General features: G+C 48.6%; 1 protein-coding gene across 2 annotated transcripts in view; it reads left to right on the top strand.

Moving 5' to 3' along the window:
* The window catches only part of CCDC93 (CCC complex scaffolding subunit CCDC93), an 86,616-nt gene that overhangs the window by 56,814 nt on the left and 9,869 nt on the right, over positions 1 to 19,933 (top strand). For both annotated transcript variants that reach the window (XM_082841307.1, XM_082841306.1), the window contains exons 12-20: positions 532 to 648; positions 4,576 to 4,638; positions 8,186 to 8,259; positions 9,369 to 9,450; positions 10,255 to 10,326; positions 11,577 to 11,630; positions 13,121 to 13,183; positions 16,209 to 16,317; positions 18,295 to 18,377. In XM_082841307.1, coding sequence (XP_082697433.1) covers positions 532 to 648; positions 4,576 to 4,638; positions 8,186 to 8,259; positions 9,369 to 9,450; positions 10,255 to 10,326; positions 11,577 to 11,630; positions 13,121 to 13,183; positions 16,209 to 16,317; positions 18,295 to 18,377 — 717 coding nt within the window. The remainder of the gene's footprint in view (positions 1 to 531; positions 649 to 4,575; positions 4,639 to 8,185; positions 8,260 to 9,368; positions 9,451 to 10,254; positions 10,327 to 11,576; positions 11,631 to 13,120; positions 13,184 to 16,208; positions 16,318 to 18,294; positions 18,378 to 19,933) is intronic.

Consider the following 19,933-nt stretch of genomic DNA (forward strand, 5'->3'; position numbering starts at 1 on the left):
ATCTATCCTCCGTGAACACCAGAGGAATAGAAATGAGAAATGGGCCCATGGATGGGGAGAAGAAGGTGAGAGAGAGACTGTTTCTTTTCATTGTAAGTGCTTCCGAATGGTTAAACTTTTTAACCATATATTTATAATACTTTGATGAAAGTGAATCAATTCATCATTCTTAATAACTGCAGAATGCTCTTAATGAAGATACTAAGTTGACCATGTTATTCCTCTATTTGAGACCCTTTGATGAGAACCTATTGCTTATGTGATATCAACCTAACTGCAGTTATATATCCCTGTGCTTCTGCGCATGCTGTTCACTCTGCCAGGAACGTAGACGCTCTTGATCGGGCTTTTAGTCATTGGGTCAAAATCTTCTTCTCTGAATTGGGTTTGCACTGGACCCCGGGGCCCCACTGGCTTGGTTGTGACCGACTGCCCAGTGGTGTTCTGCCCAGACTGAGCAGGGACAGGGCTGTCTTAATGCACTGGGGCGGGCTAATTAAATCCTTTGGGTCTTCCATCTGTTTCCCACAGCAATCTGAGCTATCAGCTGAAGAAAGTCCAGAAAAATTAGGAACCTCCCAACTACATCATCATAAAGTCATTTCCTTGAACAAGCAGATTCTGCAGAAGACCAAACAACTGGAAGAGGTTAGTGTTTTCTTTTCATAATTTTATTCAAGTAAAATAAAACCATTCTTCAAGAAGAGAGACACTGGGGAAGGAGTTAAGATCTCCATGTCAGAATGGTCAAAGGAGATTCTAGAACAGGGGTCGACACTCGCAGGCCCTAGGGCAGTCCAGCCGCCACCTGTTTCTGTAAATAGTTTTATTGGAATACATGCACACTCATTTGTTTACATATGTTTTGTGGCTGTTTTCAAGCTCCAGTGGCAGAATTGAGACCTACAGAGCCTAAAGTATTTACTGTCTGGCCCTTTATAGAGAATATTTGCCAACCTCTGTTCTAGAAGAAGATCACAGGGCAAGAAGAGCATTTATTAATTCACAAAGATTAGCTGAGCACCGCTGTGCTGGGCACTGAACTAGGCCATGGTGGTGAAAGAAGAACAAGTTACGATCTCTGCTCTCAGGGGTCTGAAGGTAGTGATGAGGGGACATACTCTAGACAAATACATCATTTTTTTCTGTCTTTATAAATTTAAATGCTTCCGCTCATTAAATTTAAATTATAGGGATAATACAAGCTCACTGTAAATAAACAAAATAGTATAGAACTGTGTGAAGTTAAAAATGGGAATCCCCTTGTACTCTCAACCAGTCCCATTCCCTAGAGCAACCCACTGTTTCCTAGGCTTTGCAAGCTCTTACATATGCTCATTCACCTGGGGAGAGAGGGTTGTCTGGTTATAAAAATTGAGTTTGTTTTTCACTTATTTTATCACAGATATCTCTCTGTCAGTAATAGTAATGTCTAATAAGGACTTTCTTTTAGAGTAATTACAAAGTGCTTTTCAAAATTAACTCATTCAGGGACTTCCCTGGTGGCACAGTGGTTAAGGATCCGCCTGCCAATGCAGGGGGACACAGGTTCGAGCCCTGGTCTGGGAAGATCCCACATGCCGCGGAGCAACTAAGCCCGTGCACCACAACTGCTGAGCCTGTGCTCTAGAGCCCTAAGGCCACAACTACTGAGCCCGCGCACCGCAACTACTGAAGGCTGCATGCCTAGAGCCCGTGCTCCGCAGCAAGAGAAACCACCGCGATGAGAAGCCCGTGCACAGCAACAAAGAGTAGCCCCCTCTCACCGCAACTAGAGAAAGCCCGTGCACAGAAACAAAGATCCACCGTAGCCAAAAATTAATTAATTAATTAATTATTTAAAAAATTAACTCATTCAGTTCACACAACATCCTTGTGAAGGAGGTACTATTATTACCCTCATTTTACAAATGAAGAACCTGAGACACAGAAGTGAAGCAGTTTTGCCTGTGGTCACACAGCTTATTAGCAGTGGAACCAAGACTGGAACCTATAGATCTACGTCATTCTTTCTGATGAAAGAACGTAGTATATATACACAGTATATATGTACTGTAGTTTATTTCACCTGTCCTCTATGAGGTTTTTTCCCCAGGGATTTTTTCCCAGTTGTAAACTTATGCTACCATGCACATCTTTGTACAGTCATCTTTGTGCAAATATGTAAATATTTCTGTAAAACGGATTTTAAGAAGTGGAATTGCTGGATCAAAAAATATGCATTTTCAATTTTTCTAGAAACTGTCAAATTATTCACCAATTGTTTTACTAATTTATACTTCTACCAATAGTATATGAGAAAATCCAAACTCTTTAAATCCAAGAACCTCTCCTACAAGGCCATGAGGGTAGAAAGTGACCAGGATTCTCCTGCGGCCTTGGTGTTGAGAACCACGGAGAGAGCCTTAGCCCAACAGAGAGATGGAAGGAGGAGTAAAAGAAGGAGGAGGAATAAAGAACATGGTCCAGTAGGGGAATATGCTGCCAGAGGCAGAGAGCAGGAGGGCAGCTGGTAGATAGCGGACAAGAAACCTGAGGTTGAAGAAAGAGGAATCCAGAAAGAAATGTTAACCAGCAGCTGAAGTTTGGGGGGTAAGTCTCGGGGTTAATGATGAAGAAGAAGATGGAGATGGGAGAATCACGGAGGACTCCATCAAGAGAAAAACTTAGCTAAGCTATTGGGACAGCCCCTGTTAGAGAAAAGCTGGGCAGATCTGTGATTAGTTAAAGAGAAGAGGTGTCTTCCCTGTCAGGATCCAGCGCCCGTGTGTCTTTGTCGGTGACTCCTTCCTTGATGAGCAAGCGGACTCTTTCCTTGGCCTCCCCGGGGCCCGTCTCTGGCCCAGCTCTTCTCATACTTTAATCCCCAGTTTACTGGTTCGGCTCCTTGAGAGAAAGGACTGTGCCGTGCTCTTTGCCTTCCACTGCACGCCTCATCTGAGCAGAGCCTTGGGTAAATGTCAGATGGGTGGGTGGGTGCAGGGGAGAGAGGGGTGCAGGAAGGTGGGTGAAGCAGGTACGAAAATAGCAGGAACTCTTCCTGGTGCTTCAAGAGTTAAGTCATTAGGATTTCAAGAGAAAAACAAAACTTTCTCCAGAAATGCTCTCATCTACTAGTGACACAGACAGGTTAATAACAGTCCTCATTGCACAGCTGGCACACTTTGAAAAGCAAGAAGCCAGAGCCCCCTGCTTCCCTCCTCTCTCTCTCCTGCCCACTGCTTGAGGTGACTTCCTGAGAGGCCTGCCTGGAAATTCATCAGTTGTGGAGACTGGTAACAAGCAGCACAGTTTAAGAATAATGATTTTTTTTTTTTTTTTTTTTTTTTTTTTGGCGTTACGCGGGCCTCTCACTGCTGTGCCCTCTCCCGTTGCGGATCACAGGCTCCAGACGTGCAGGCTCAGTGGCCATGGCTTACGGGCCCAGCCGCTCCGCGGCATGTGGGATCCTCCCGGACCAGGGCACGAACCCGTGTCCCCTGCATCGGCAGGCAGACTCCCAACCACCGCGCCACCAGGGAAGCCCAAGAGTAATGATTTTTGAAGGTGACATAATTCTTAATAGGTTGCTTACAGGTTCAAAGATGGGCTGAGTTGGGAATTCCCTGGTGGTCCAATGGTTAAGACTCCATGCTCTCACTGCTGGGACCCGGGTTCAATTCCTGGTTCGGGGAACTAAGATCTCACAAGCCACACGGCACAGCCAATAAATAAATAAATAAATATATTTTTTTAATGGGCTGAGTTATTTTGAAATAATCGTTGAGATACAAAATACAGTTTCTCATTGTTAATTTGTACACAGGTAACAACCAAAGTGTCTGATGAGTCTAACTGTGGTTTTCTACCACATCCCCTTTTCAAAAGTAGAAATGTACAAACGCTTTGAGCTTTGAATGGAATGTTTTCAGATATCTAAAAGTTCATAGACAGCACAAGATATACCTTTTTTGTAAGGAAAAGGGACATGACATTTTTGAGATGTAAGTTTACGATTGTATAACTTGGAGCAGTAAAGGTAGTTCATTTTCTTTCTCCTCGTGTTGAAGTCCTGAATCCTTTCTTCTATCTGGCATTGTTTGCCATCCAGTCAAATTCTATGCTAGATTCTTGAGTGCAGCAATGCAGTTTGTATCCTGTGAACGGGATACATGGACCATGTTCTTTATTCCTTCTCCTTCTTTTACTCCTCCTTCCATCTCTCTGTTAACTGAAGTGATTGTAGCCATACAAAGAAGTCAGACCTGAATTTGAACCCAGTCCTTATCAGTTATCAGCTACGAAACTTTAGTAAAGTAACTTAACCCCTCTGAGTCTTTATTTCCTCCTATGTTAAATAAGGATAATGTCTTCGTCCATTGAATGTAGTAAGGATTCACTGTTAGGATTTACGCAGAAAACCTAGTATATCACCTGACATGTAGTTGGTGCTAATTGAGTCAAAAACGTCCATATTTGTTTAGTTTAAATCTTTCTGAGCTTCCATTTTCTCATCTGTGAAATGTGGATACCTCCCAAATCTGTGCCATTGTGAGGCTCAAATGAGAACAGATGTCTTTTATCTTTCGTTTACAGCTGCAGGCAAGTCGTACCGACCTACAAGCCAGATATGAGGAAAAAAAGAAAACACTGACAGAGGTGAGCAGGTTTTCTTCCTCCATGGGTCTTGTTGGTAATCGTTTGACCTGCACCACTGATGGGATGCCTGCATCATCAGTCCGTGTGGAGGGGTCACCATCCCCTTCTCAGGGCTCAGGTCCATCTGGGGACAAAGGACAATCACACGGTAGCGCATGACTTGAGCCATAAGTTTATCCACACTGCCGTGTTCTAAACCATCAGAGTCTGGGTGGGAGAGGTCGCCGTGGGCTGCAGGGGTCCGGGAAGCTTCCTGAGGACAGTGGGCCTGACAGGCAGGGCGGCCACGTTGAAGAACACGGTGGGTCATTCACGGCAAAGGGCCTCTGCTCCAGAACACTGGATTCCGTGAGAGAGAGGAGATTTCTTTTTGTGAGATGACACGACTACAGAGGGTATAATTCGTTGTTCACAATTGCCGGTGATCTCCTAGGCGGAATGGAAGAGGGGCTGTGGGTCTGTTTGACCCTGTGGTCCGTGTCCTGACCCAGATGGCGACCATGCGGTCCTCCATCAGCATCACAGCATACTTACCTCCCACTGGCGACTGCCTCAGAAGCCAGGCGAGGAAAACAAACATTTGTGGTACTAGCTCTGTCATGCGAGGAATTTAGTTCTTTTTACTCTGTCCCTCTTTCCACGGAAAGCGAATCCTCACCCAGGTCTGAAGAGCTCTCCCCATTGTGATTTTCGTGCTCGGGCTACAGCTGTACTTTACAAGGGCCTCACTGCGAGGGCCCCACCTAGTGCTTTCTGGACCATGTGGAAGCGGGACTGGCCTTCGAAGGCATCTCTGAAGCCAAGGCAGTCCCTTTTTTTTTTTTTTTTTTTTAATTTCGCATGAAATTTGCCCATTTAAAATTGTCACTTCTCTAGCAGTATGCAGCACTTAGTTCACTGCTTTGCTATAAACCTGACAAAGCTTTGTAATTCTGACCTGGACTGGTGGCTTCAGTTATTGTCAGAATGTTTGAAAAGGGCAGACGCAAGATGACAATTAGAGGAATTTTTTAAAAATTCTTTCTAAAGATGCCTGTGTTGCATTTGGACACATCAGCTTTCTTTACACTATTCTGTGACTCCATTCCTTCTGGATTAGTTGGCAAACTCCTGGGGTGGAATCCCTGCAGCTGTCCTACTTTTCGTGCTACACAGTCCCTGGCTTGAAGTTTGCCAAGTCATGGATCCATCTTTCTATAACAATCTGGAAGAGATGAAAGGCAAAACATCTTGATATCAATTTCCCTAAACACTTAACTGTCTTAGGATATAAATCCAGAATGGCTATCAAGTCATTTTTGGTATTAAACACTAAATCAAATATTTTTTGAACCCTGTACATGTGCTAGAAAGGTGGAAGTTATGAGTCAAGTCAATAATAGGAGATAGTCTTCCTGTCCTCACATAATAGTAACAGCTAACATTACAGTGTGCTGGGTGTGCTCTGGGCACATCGTTTGTATTAGTCATTGAATCTTCATAACAACCCTGGCAACACACTGTTGATATCCCTGTTGTGCAGCTGGAGAAACTAAAGCAGAGGGGCCGTTCAGATTCCACTGCTAACAGTCCGGCACCAATGACCTCTTAGCGAGCTTGCTGTCTAGGAGGGCAGTCAAACTAATTCCCATCTAGAAAAACGGGAGGCTCTCCAAAACCTAGTGCTGAACAGCTCATATAGAAGACAGATTTGGTCAGAATCCTGAACACTGTGAACCTGAATCAGTAATGAGCTTTGCCTTTGGGCCTCAGTCTTCTTATCTGTTCAAGGCAAGGACTGGGCACAATGAGCACTCTGAGCCCTTTCATGCCAGTGTGCCCAGGTTTTACCTTTTCAGCAAAACCTGCCTTGCAGGATAACCTAGTAGCACTGGAAAACAGGGAAGATCTGCCTTCCCAGTAAACTTAGAAAAGTGAAGCAGAGCACGGAAGGTAGAGGACAGATGGGAGCCCTGACGTGTGGCCAGGGGATGGGGGCTGCCGCAGGCCCCTGCGTTAGCGGAGGCCCCTAGGTTCTAGCCTGTGCGCTTTCAATTTCAGCAGTCACAGCTTTGATTTTGTACGTGAGAGGTTAATTCTGTTTTTAATATGCAGTATCCTCTCCTGCCTCTCTGAAGGCATTAACTGTGTCTGAAGTTTTCCTTGATCTATAAACTATTCCTTCAGATCAGAATTCATTTGTTGAATTGAAACATTTTTTATGGTTATATCTTTCTTCAAACGTTTGATAATTCTTCATGGCGTGCTTACTGTTGATTCTGAAATTTTCTGTGACCAACTGTATGGGTTCTGTGTCCATTTGGTGCAGTGACTATTCTGGAAGGGTGGATCCCACTGTTTGGTGGGATCAGCCAGTGGTACCTGATGTTCGGGGCTGGGACACTGTCTCTGCTGCCGAGTGTTGCCAGCTCTCTGGGGGCTGCCCTGCCTCTGGGACCCATGCGCCAGCCCTTGGGTTAAGGGAGCCAGGCTTCACTGCGTAGCCTGCTGGCTTGTCCTGATACAGACCCCAGCCCTGCACCCCAGGCCTTCCTGCGTCCTCTGGGCCCACACGGCAGTCCTCCACAGGCCCTTCCTGTCTGCTGCCATCTTCCTTGTCCCCGAGGTACCCAACTCCTGTGATCCAGCAGAATCGCCTGGACTTGAGGCAAGAGGAGCTCGCTGCAGCTTGTGTTTGGTCTTCCATTTTCAGCTGGAACTCTTAGAACTTCTTTAACTTGTTTTTTTTTAATGGGTAACCCATTCACATGGTTCAAAATTCAAGAAGTATGAAGGGTGCTCCCCCTGTAACCCAAGCAAACAGCTACTCTCTCCAGAGGGTAACCAGTTTCTTGTGAATCTTTTCAGAAAATTTTCATGCATATACAAATAACGTGTAGGTTCTTTTATACCTGTGTACATCCGACGTGTACATTCCTTTACACACATTGGAAGCACATTGGAATCATGGTTTTATATGTTGTTTTCTTCAACCAACAGTAGATGTTAGAGATCATCATAAAAGAGCTGTTTATTCTTCCTTTTTTTAATAGCAGCTTAGTATTCTATTGTGGGATAGATCTGCACACCTTAAAAATTAACATCTGAATTTCTTTAAAATTTCTTTTTTAAAATCCCCCAACTGTCTGACCCAGAAAGAGAAAGTGGAATTTTTCAAGATGGGAGATTTCACCCTGCCCCTGTCAAGCAGCCATGATAGTGGTATCCTGAAATTGAAACCCAGGTCTGTCTTTCACAGCCACTGTTGTTATTTACCTCTTCCTACTAAAGGACACCTGCTGTCAGCATTACTTTTGGCTTTCCACCCATTTGCTGCTGTGATTTAAAGGTATTGCCTTTAAGGTCTCATTTACCAACAGAATGTGTCAAGAAGGGTCTGGTTTTGACCTTTCCATGCTGTCCCTCCACCCCCATCGTCTTCCTCTCATCCACCTGTTTTCTCAACATACAGCCAAATCCAGTGGGCTGTCAGGAAAGGGGTGCAGGTGTGAGCCGGGAAGGAGAGGACGTCTCCTGTCCCCACAACGTGCCTCCTTGTCTCCCGCAGCTCAAGAATTACGGTGAGAAACTGGACCAGGAACAGGCCGCCCTTGAGAAGGTAGAAGCCAAAGCTGATCCAGGGTAAGAGGTTTCGGCATGTGCTTATTCTCTCCGTGAAGCTCTCCGGTGGTTTGAGCACCGGGCTGAGGAGCTGGGGGTCATTGCTGCTGGCCCCGTGCTGCTCAGTTACTTCACCGCTGATCTGGGCCGTGCCTGTTGCCCAGTGGGTGCTGAGTTAGCCTCCTCTTCCCCGCCCCCCGGTTCCCCCTGGGGTCAGGAACAGCTCATTTTGTGTTTTGTTTTTCTGTTTTTAAAAACTAAGTAATACATTCAAGGTTCAAAAGGACGTGTGCCGAAGTGTCTCCTCCCGCCCTTGGCCCCTCCCTTAGAGTCACCCATGGTTACCAGGTTTTAACAGCACACATTTTAGCCCTGTCCTTTGGGAGTGAAGGTACAGTCTTTTTTGACCAAGACACAGCTGCTGGCTTTTTGTGTTTTGTTTTATTTTTCAATTAATTGTATTTAGACCATTTAAATTAAATATAATCACTTACATTTGACCGTTTTAGCACCAAACTGTGTGGGTGGTGAAATCTCCCAAGTGTCACTCACTTGAGTGAAATCATGAAGTAATACATGCTTCAGGCACAGATTGAGCAGTTCTGGGTTTGGTGGACATTTTTAGCCAAGAAGTACCTACAGATTACTTGGCTTTATGATTAGAAACCCTCTTTTCATGAAGTGGAGCAAAGTACTATTAGATACTTGACATTTTAAATTTCAAATTAGTGCTTTTAATGACCTTAAAACTCGTTTCCTTTCAGAAGGGAAATGAAAAATAGGAATTAAAATTACAATACTGTCTGTGCTCTGAGTCTGTTAAGTAATCAGTATCATTAAAAATATACAGTAATCTTGAAACTCCTTGTTGTTTCTGCAGCTGACATTTTAATGCTGAATTCTGTAGTGTTTGTTTGGATGTGGCCCGATGGACTCAGCTTATAAATGAATAATAATGTCATTTAAAGGGTAGTCATAACCATTTGTGGGAAGCCCATTAGACACTCTTGGGAGAGACAAGGAAATTAAGAAAGAAATCCCTTTTTATCTGGGGTCTTGGTTTTCCCCATGATTCATAAAATCATCATAGTTTGTTTCAAGTCAGTCATTTTTTGGTCTTTTCTTTTCAGCATCCTGCAGAACTTGAGAGCCCTTGTAGCCATGAATGAAAATCTGAAGAGTCAGGAACAGGAGTTTAAAGCACATTGTCGAGTAAGTGTGGCTTGGTGTCGGCAGACGTTAAACAAGATTCTTGTAAAACCTCCTGCTTTCCCTCTCTTGCGCTGCCGAGGGTCCTGTCCAGGTGCAGTCGGAAAAACAGGCTCACCAGGTGGGTACGTGGCAGTGTGTGAGAGGAGTAGAGGACTATGGTAGGTGCCTTCCGAGGACACCGCAAGTGACTTAGGTGTGCCAGACCCCCAGACCGAGAGCACAGTCTAACAAACGATATTTTCTAATTTCCAAATGTACTGAAAAGAAAAGTCTTACAAAGTGCGAAAGGCATAGCATCTTAGGAGACCAGGGCCGCCCTGAAAACCTGGCGTGTCTGTATGTTGCGTGTTCTGCCACGTGAGACCTCGTGGTCCGGTAGCGCCAGAGCCATCTGGAAGCTGGTCTGACTTGCGCAGGGCCGTGTGGCAGGGGAGGAGTGCCTTGTTGAGGCAGGGCTCCGGGCCGCAAGGTCCCAGGAAAGGTGGAGAAGGGTCGGCACCAAGAAGGAGGCTTGGACTGGGCTCTAAGCCACTCGTTCATTCCGTGTCCCAGGGGTTACTGCGAGCCTCGCCTGCCCTTTAGGAAGAAAGGCCCCTTCTGACTGAGGTACAGCTGCCTGTATCCTCCTGAGTTAACCTTCCCAGGCTGAAAATCAGGGAGGGGTCTGGGGAGCTACTGCCTAATGGACTTTCTGACTCCACGTAAACTCACGAAAAGTGAAAAAAAGACTCTAGATCAAGGTAAATAATTGCCTCCGATTACTAGCCTGTCCAAATCTTACAAATGTTCATGTTACTTTTAAAGGAGGAGATGGCCCGGCTGCAGCAGGAAATTGAAAACCTGAAGGCTGAGAGGGCTCCAGGCAGAGATGAAAAGGTATGGGCTGTGGAGAACTGCTCCAGTCTGCTGGGGCTGTGTGACTTCCACCGTGAAAGGATTTCTAGAGGACTCAACAGCGAAGAGTCTGGTGCCGAAAAAGACCAGACTTCCCTCAGCCTGGTCCTCTGAACACACATTTCTCAAATAGTTTTCTTCGATATTTGTCCCTGTCCTTTGTCTTCCTTCTATGGGTTAAAGCACCCATAGGTGTGGCCAGCAGCAACTCCAGATAAGAATTAACGGGTCACAAGCCCGGCTGCCCCCTCTGTTAGGGACAGGGTGTTTGCAGGAGCCCCCTGAGCTCTGTTCCCACTCGTCCCATTTGCCTGTAAATTCTGTGCCAGTTTGCTCATTTCACCCTGCACTCCTGCCCGGGGACACAGGAAGGCAGCAGAGAGCAGCACGGGATGTGAGGTCAGAGCTCTGGCAGCCCGGGAGCATCCCGGGCTCAGGAACACAGCCCACTGGCTCTCGGAACAGACGCCTTGACCTTCCAAGGAGCTAGTGTGGACAAGGACAGAAAAATAAGTCTGTTTCTCTCACCAAATTAGATTGTAGGGATCGCTGTGGTTTGTCCCTTCTCACACTCTATTCAAGGCTTATTTGCTGAGGCTCCCTGTGCTTAAGATGTGAGAGCTGGGTGTGGCTTTGGACCCCATCGACTGCACCCTCTCTCTTGGGGAAATGGGGAACTTGGGGCTCAGAGAGGGGAGGGGACTTGTCCAAGCAGCCAGCATGAGTCCAGATGCTTTCCACCAGGGCTGCGGGCAGATGGGCCTCAGAGGTGCCACCTCCCTGTCGTGATGGGCTGTGCCACTCCAGCCACAGCCGTGAAGACTGGCACGGGGATAGCAGAGTGTGGCCGTGCAGTGGGTGGTGTCCTGGGACCACCCACTCACATCCAGCCTTTCCAGTTGTTTCTAAGGCTTTGAGCTCGGAGGCTCACGTGAGCTCAGCAGCCTCTGGGTTTGCACAAATCACAGACTTTCAGGATGGCATTTCTCTTCTTAGCAGTCACACCTTGTTAGAGGGATTGACTCACATTCAAAGACAGAGTTTAGCTTGTTAGTGTGTGGCTGACAGGTATGTACGAACAATTTAAAATCTGGGGCTCGTGTGCAGGCTGCACCCTGTTCAGACGTGGTCTGCCCATCCCCCCCCACATCTGGACCCTCAGCTCTTCTGTCCCATCCCTTTCCTCAGAAGCATTTTTTTTCTTTTTTTTTTTTTACTTTTCCTTATTGCAGACCCTCTCCGGGGGAGAGCAGCACGGTGCCCTAACCCCTGCCATGACGCACAACGTAAGTACCTGCTCATTCTCAGGACCGCCGCTGTCCTCTGCGGGTGTGGCAGCTTCTCACACGTCTTTTCGTCCTGTCTGCGGCCACCTCCTTGTCTTCGGGCTCTCAGGGCGTGGCTCCATCTCGCACATTCGCCCCGTGGATGGAGCAGGACCTCCCGGGGACGGCCCTGACGGCCGGCACCTGGCACAAGGCATGCCGTCCCCACCCTGGCATCTGAGCCGGGAAGGGGACAGGCCTGCGTGGTCCACACATGCCCGTCACAGCCCAGGCTCCGAGGGGCGAGCAGTGCATAGGGAGAGAGCTCTCTCTGGGGGGACTGCGTTCCAGGGTCAGCAGCCTGTAAAGGGCTGGGTAGTAAATATTGTCACCTTTGTGGGCCAGCTCCACCGTGGTCGTGGTAGTCTATAGATAAGTGAAAGGACATGGCTACATTCCAGTAAAACCTTATTTACAAAACTAGGCACAGAGGCGAAATTGACCCAAGGGCTGTGGGATTTAGCTGCTGGGCTGTAGTTTGCGGACCCCTGTTCTGAGTTAAACAGGTGCTTCTAGGAGAAAGGAATAGAAAAGGAAGAAGAGAAGGAAGAGAGAAACAGGAAAGCCTCTAACATTCTCCTCCTTTAGGGTTTCTCTTCCCTTCGTGCTCTCAGAGGCTCCTAGAGAGTGAGCTTCGGGACTCCCATGGTGAAGGCTGTTGAGGTTTGCCTGCAGCTGAGCCCCATGGAGGAGCTGGTTGTGTGTGTGTGTGTGTGTGTGTGTGTGTGTGTGTATATACACACACAGTGGGGAAGGGGCACCTCTGACACTACTGTAGCTTTCCCCAGTTCAGCAAACCATCCAGCCATGTCTTTTACCCCATTGGGTTCAGCGAGGGGCTAGTTTCTCTCTTCTAATTCAACTCTGTCCAAAGGGCCTTTCTGCAGTGGTGGAAATGTTCTCTGTCTCTGCTGTCCAATGTGGTAGCCACTAGCTACATGTGGCTACTGAACACTTGAAACGTGGCTAGGGAAGTTGAGAAACTGAATATTTGTAAGTTTTAGTTAATGTAAATTTAAATAGCCGCTTGTGGCTGGTGGCTATCGTATTGGATAGTGCAGGTCTAAACAGAAACGTAGGAAGCAAGCCATCATCACCTCCAAACACAGAGACATAGAACGACAGGCTCTTTAAATCACGGTTGTCTTCTCCTCCTCATGGATCTTTTTTGGTGTGGGAGGAAAGGGCACGTGGACTTGAGGGATACTTCACTTAAGAACCCTGGATGCAGCCTGGGTCCCGGAAGAAGGAAGAGTTGTCATAAAGTGATGTGAAAGAATGTCAAGGGTCTCCCAGGACTTAGGACCCGACCCTGAACTCGGCCATTTGAAAAAAAGGAGTTTGGAGCCTCAGGATGAGGGAGATATATAAAAACTGTCCAACTTCAAAAGATTTCATCAAAAAATGAAAATTTCCTCTTCCCAGATAATTGTGTTTCTTTCCAATTTCAGGAAGACCTAGACAGACGGTACAATATGGAGAAAGAGAAGCTTTACAAGATCCGTTTACTACAGGTGAGTGAAAACAAGAGCCAGTAAATGCCTCTAACTAGGCTTGCGTGCCTGTAGCAGAAGTAGGAAGCCTCAGCATCTAAGAGCTGGAGAGGCTCGGGAAAGCTGCTGTTTGCTCTCCTATCTGGAGTGTAACTCAGCGGATTATGTTGGTTATAACACCTCACATTGGTATGTTGTTTCACCATCGTCTCGTTTGATTTGAGGTGGGTGGAAAGTAGCTATTAGCCTCATCTTCTGTATGAAGAAATTGACTCACATCTGTGAAGTACAAGCAGCTGGTAAGTGCCGGAGCGAAGGTTAGAGGTCTAATGTTCTTGTCCAGTACTTTTTTTTTTAATTAAGAAAATTTTATTTACAGTAGAACAGAATACTTAGGAATATATTTAACAAAAGAATTGTAAAACTTGTACTCTGCAAACTACAAAAAATTGTTAAAATGTCCAGAAGAGGCAAATCTGTAGAGACAGAAAGTGCATTAATGCTGCCTAATGGTAGGGGTAAGGGGTCGGGAGACATGGGAGTGACTGCTGATTGGTACGGGTTTCTTTTGGGGTGACGAAAAAGTTCTGCAATTTTAGGTAGTACGACTCTGTGAGTATACTAAAAACCATTGAATTGTATACTTCGGGTGAAATGTATGGCCTGTGAATTATATCTCATAGCTGTTTAAAAAAAAGTGGGGGGGGGGATAAGATAGATTTAAAAATATTGTGTTCTTGTCTAGTACCTTTCCCCTAAAATTAAGTGCCCACTTTAGCTGTCTTAGTTGATAACCTTAGGGGTTTGTGAGAAGGCCATCAAATATGGGGAGTTTTAAAGTTGGCTCTAAATTCACATAGATCAAAATTACGTTATAGAATCCTTTACATTGCCGGATTCTGGCTCATGCACATTCAAAAGCCAAGCGTTAACTTGTGTTGCACTTTGGCCCTGGCCTTCTCTCTGTTCTCTGGGAAAGGGAGGCCAGGTTCTGGGGGGGGGAGCGGCCAAGGGGCTGCAGGGGCCAATGGGACCCTCTTTCTCCTTTCTCTGGCCCGTGCTTATTTTGCTGAGTTGTTGGGCTAAATTCCGGGGAGTCAAATTTGTCCTGATACAAGGACACTGTACCAATCTTAAAGAGACACAGAATTAAATAAAATCAGGACAGTACAGCTGCATACTTGGAAACTTTTTGACCGTGTGCTTACTATGTATTCAGTGTTGCATTAGATCCCAGGAATAGTAAATGGGATGCTGTATCTTCTGGGAGCCGGCTGGCTGTTTGAGAACCAAGATATGTCCATATACATCAAAGTACAAGGGGGCTTATATGCGAATTGCATACTACAGGCTGGAGACCTGGGGGTCAGTCACACATACTGGCTAGAGGGAAGGTGCAGTAGAACCCTAAGCCTGCTGAAGCCTGAGCCAGGGCTGGGTCAGTGAAAATGGACAGAAATAAACCGGCAGGTGAGAGGCTGAGCAGCTTTATCCATGGAACTGGGGATGGGTTAGAGGAAAAGTGGAGTCGAGGATGGTGGGGGAATCTCTGACTTGGGCAATAGTGTGGATCCTTGTGTTATTCATTGAGCAGAAGCCTGAAGGAGAAAGGATAGGGCTGAAGGGGATGGGAGTGTGAATAGAAGTGTTAATGAGATCTGTTTAGGGCTTTTAAAGGTTGGGGTACTCACCCCAGTAGGAATAGTCTGGGCTGGAGATCTGGGGGTCAGCGCTGTATAGGTGGTAACCTAGGATGTGAAAATACAGGCTGAGAAGAGGGAAAGAAGGATATTTCACCGATGAGGGTTGAGACCAAGCAGACAGCCGGAGGCCCAGGGAAGACAGGAGCCCAAGGTCTCATGGCAGCTGAACAGAGAGCTCAGGGGAGAGAAGGGTCAGTGTTGCCAGAAGTCAGGAAAGCTGGAAGCTGAGAATTTCCATAGGTGCAGAGAGAAGGTCTGTGGTGACCTTGGCGAGAGCGGTGCCAGTGGGTGTTGGGAGCAGCCCGCGGCAGTGGGTTGAAGGGTGACCGAGGGGAGCGGAGGGGTCAGAGGCACTGGGGTACGTTGCTCTCGGGAAGTTGTGCTATTAAAGGGAGGAGAAAGATGGAAGCTGAAAGATGATCAGGGTTTAAGGAAGGGCCTTTCTAAGGATGAGGGACTTGAACATATTTAAATGCCGATGAGAAGAAGCCAGTAGAAAAGGAGAGGTTAAAGATACAGTGAAAAGAGTGAATGATTTTATCTTTAGATTCCTGAGAAAGTATAGGAACCAGAGCCAGAGCAGCAGGCACTATTTTGGTTTGATCACGACAGTTGATAGTGGGTTTTGCGCCTGAAGGGGTTTTTGCGTCCTAATGAATTAGAGGTCCCCTTCTGCCGCTGTGATAAAGTGGGCCAGAGAGGGGGAGGACAGAGAGGCGCAGCAGAAGGGCAGCGCTGAGACCGTGAACCTGTGGTGGGAGCTGGGTGGCCCTCTTCAGCGCTGCCCCTCGGGGAAGCCGCCCACCTCGGAGCCCGAGGTCTCCCCTGCGCCACGCACAGCCCTGCCTCCCCAGATGCACCTGGAGCAGTTCGGCTAGAAGAGCCCAGTTCGTTTCACAGGAGGGGGAAAGTGCCAGAAAGCTGCTTTAGGAGGAAACTGTAGGAGCTTTTCAAACACGCTAAGGGATTTGGGATTTGCATGGAGGCAGCAGGGCAGCGTCCCTTGTCATCTGGGAAGCACTTCTGTTTCCTGGTCCCTGCCTGACGCTGGGAATCAGCTGCGCTGGAGTCCTTGGGGCCCTGGTGGGCTGGCCGGGGGCACCATCCACACATGCCCTCCTGTTCAGAATCCTCCCTCCGATCCATTATTTTGACACCTTCTCCCTGTGTTGCCGGGGGAGTCAGGGTCTGAGACGCGCACCTCAGACCGCAGCCGCGTCGGGTGCCTGCCTTCCAGGGTGGGTGTGGGCACAGGGTGGGTGGCGGCAGTGTTTTGCCTCCCCAGAGGACACGTAAGGCCTTTCACCAAACAGTGTTGTCTCCCCCTCCCCTTTTGCATCTAGGCTCGAAGAAACCGAGAAATAGCAATTTTGCATCGCAGGATTGACGAAGTGCCCAGCAGAGCCGAGCTAATACAGTATCAGAAGAGATTTATCGAACTCTACCGCCAGAGTAGGTGCATCGACCACACACAAGCTCCCGAGGCTGACTCTGCGGCGGTGGGGGGTGGGGGGCAGGAGGCGCGGGGTTCTGTCCCACTTCAGCGTGGTGGCACCGTCCATGAAAGCCACCCCTGGGAAGGCCCCCAGCTCATCGTCAGGCCCACTCACTTCACGTAGCCCAGAAGCCCAAGAGAAACACCATGGAGCTCTGACTGCCCTCTCCCTGGACAGAGAGCTTAAGCTGATTGAGCTCTTAGAGTGATGCCTCTAGCCCACCCTCATCCCTGTCAGTCATCGGGCTCCACTTTCCAGCGTCACACGGAACCTCGCGACCCCGGCATCTCTAGATCAGCCTTCGCTCATTGTTCTTCTCTGCAGACCTTCTTGCTCATGTGGTCCTTGCCTTTAACAGCATCATGTTCACCCAGGGATGCAGGACTGGGTCTCCCTCAGCCTAAATCAGTGAGCACATCTCGTCAGGCTCAGAGTGACACTCAGAGCTGTCATTGCCTTTCTCTTCCCAGCGCTGCTGCCGTATCTGTTCTCCCTGGCATCATAGCTCAGCCCAGTGAGCCTTAGCTGGTCTGCAGCCCCTTCTGAGTCTGTCATCCACCCATCCAGTCATATCACTTCTGTCCAGTGACAAATCCTCAGGCGCTTCCTAGACCCACTGAAGAAAGCCTCTCTCCTTATTCTGCCCAGGACCCTCCCCAGTCTAGGTGGCCTGCCTGAAGGTCCCGATTCCTGCCCGCAGTCCCCACTCTGCCCTCCTCAGTGCACACGCTGCCTCTGACTACACCATCCACTTTGACATCCTAGGCCTTGACTCCTATTAACCTGCGCCTGGGACCCCTTCTTCACTCTGTTAGACAAAATCCTTCAAGGCCCAGCTCACATCCTCTGTAAACAGATCCTGGACCATCACCCCTTCCTTAGGCTCCCACTCTTGCTTGTGTCCCGGGTACCTCAAACTCAACACATATAAGACTGAATTTGCCTCCCCCTCCGTCTTTCCCCTCGGCCACTGGGATCACTGTCAAGCCAAGTTAGACCCCCCTGTCTTCTCTGCTGTAGCCACCTTCTCATCACTGCCCAGAGTCTAACCCCTTGTCTGCACTCCTGCCTGAGGGATCTTTCTCACACAAAATTTGATCATTTTACACTCTTGCTTTAAAAGCCTTGATATTTAATAGCTCCCCCTAACTGGATGGACAGTCTTCAGAATCCTAACTCCTGCCTCGTCTGGGCCAGCTGGCCCCCCTGCAGTCCCTGTGCCCCTCACCCCTGTGAGCTGGTCCCAGGCCCAGGAGGCCAGTGCCCTACAGTTCCCACTTGGAAAACTCCAAGTCTTCTTTCAGAATATACCCCAGATTTTCCCTTGAGACGTTGGCGTCTCAACCGTCCTTCCTGGTTCAAGCCGGAGCACTGTCCCTACTCAGAACATGCGTCCAGACGCACGCTTCCTTTCACGTCTTACCTCACCACCCTGACGTTTTATGCGGTCCTCACGTTTGACTCAGATGATCAGGGGCAGGTGTCAACGCAGTTTCTCAGCAGAAAATAGTTTCTGCCTTAAGTTAAATCTTTCTCCCTAAGCACAGGGTTTACAAAAGCGAGCCGGCTGTGGCTCCTGCCCCTGAGGAGCGTGGGAAGGGAGGGAGCCACACAGACAGGAAGAGCTGGCATGGGGCTGCTTCGTCCCTCTGCCTTCCTCCCGGGACCCCTCACCTGGAGGACTTCGGAGAAACCCGCGTCCCGCACGCCGACAGGAAGCTTCCGCCGGCTCCTCGTGTCGGCGGGCCCGTCACGGCTGCCACGCACGTGCCGTTGGCCTGCGGCAGCCCTACACCGGCCTTTGTGCCCCGTGGGGCTTCCGCACAGACGGCACTGGCAGGTCCGAGTCCTGCAGCGCCTCCGCGGGGAGAGGGTACTCAGAATTGTTTTGATACATTTTCTCACTCACCTGCTGATTTCTTTGCATTTGCAGTTTCAGCAGTGCACAAAGAAACCAAGCAGTTTTTCACTTTATATAACACCCTGGATGACAAGAAGGTTTATTTGGAAAAAGAGGTAAGAGCCTTTATAGAAAGAAGAAACATAATCAGGTGAGCAGCTACCTGTGCTGTCCGCCCGGGAAGCTTGCACGAACCTGCTGTCGGGATGCCTTCGGCTGAAGTGGGAAGAGCACCTGTCGTGTGCCCAGCGCCAACTACAGGGTCAGAAAGTGCCCAGTGTGCAGGGTGGACAGCAGTTGTATGGCGCCTCGTGAGCGACGACGTCATAAAAAGAAACATCCTTGGAAGCTCGAGAGGTGCAAACGGAGGAGGGCCTGCAGCTGCTGAGACTTTAGTGTGAGTTTTAGGGGAAGGAAAGAGCCAGCTAAAGGAAATGGGGAGGGTGGGCTGTCAGGGTTGACAGGGGGAAATGGCGGTTTAATCATCCGCGGCAGACAGAGGCGTGAACTAAAAGAACTGTGAGAACGAAAGCGGGAGTGGGAGGGGCGACCGGGGCAGCCCCTGCATGTTACTCCGACTCAGGCCACATCCGCTGGTGGTCAGGGCCCTCGATGGAAGGCAGACGATTGGGGCAGGTGTGCAGCTGTGTTTAGGAAAAGCAGCGCTGTCTTCCCAGCGGCAGCACAGTGTGGTGGCGGCAGCAGGCACCCTGGACTCACAGGGGTTTGGGTTTTAGTGCGGCTTTGTCTTCCTCACCTGTAAAACGGGGAGAACTGCAGTGACGGAGACAGACCGAGGCAGTGCCTGTGAAGTCCCTCGCATGTGGTGATACGTATTAGCTCCTGCCTCCCCCTCCCCTTGAGGGTGACAGAACCTATTTTTATTTTATCGTCATCCTGCAACCTGCACTAATTACCAGTCTACTAGGAACAGTATTACAGACGTGTCTTTTACCTGGACCCAAATGGAGGCATCAGTGAGTACTGTCCTTGACTGCCTATTGTCAGTCAAACCAGATCGATCTCTCTCCTCCGAGATGCACTCCTGGAGGAGGGGTTGGGTTCTGTTTTCTCGGTATCCAGGGCCGTACACAGTAATGGGCACAGAACAGGCATCTGATAAACGCATTTGGGGGATTTACGTCAGCCCTGGGGTAGCTCTGCTGCACACCCTGGCCTTGGGTTCTTCCTGCCTGGTGAGGGAAGACGGGCAGCCCCTCCTGAGGAAGCCTCGAAGCCCACTGACCTTCCTTCATCAGCAGTGTTTAAAGTTGTTGCATTCTTTTAAGAACGAGGAGTATGCAGGGGGGTGGGGCTATTTAAATTCCAAGCCATACTAATGCGGTTAGAAGTTTGCATTTGGATAAACTGTACGTTTTATCTCAAGTCTATTTATACCTGTGATATTTTAGCTTTCAACATGCCTGTGGAGTCATAAGGACAAGAATATCATCTCCGTTTTACAGAGTGTGACCCTGAGTCCAAGTATAGTAAATGCTCAGTCCTGAGCTCACAAGCCAAGTCAGTGACAGAGCCAGAAAGAGGACCTAGGTTTCTAGACTCCAGACTCACAGGCCTGTCCTGGATGATCGCCAGGACAGGTAGAGAGTCCTAGGTGCGGGCTATGGCGTTTCTAGGGGACAGGGGCCTTGAAGGGCGCACCCCCGTGGAG

The sequence above is a fragment of the Leucopleurus acutus genome (assembly GCF_964270905.1).
Source record: "Leucopleurus acutus genome assembly, chromosome: 6".
Classification (NCBI taxonomy): Eukaryota; Metazoa; Chordata; class Mammalia; order Artiodactyla; family Delphinidae; genus Leucopleurus; species Leucopleurus acutus.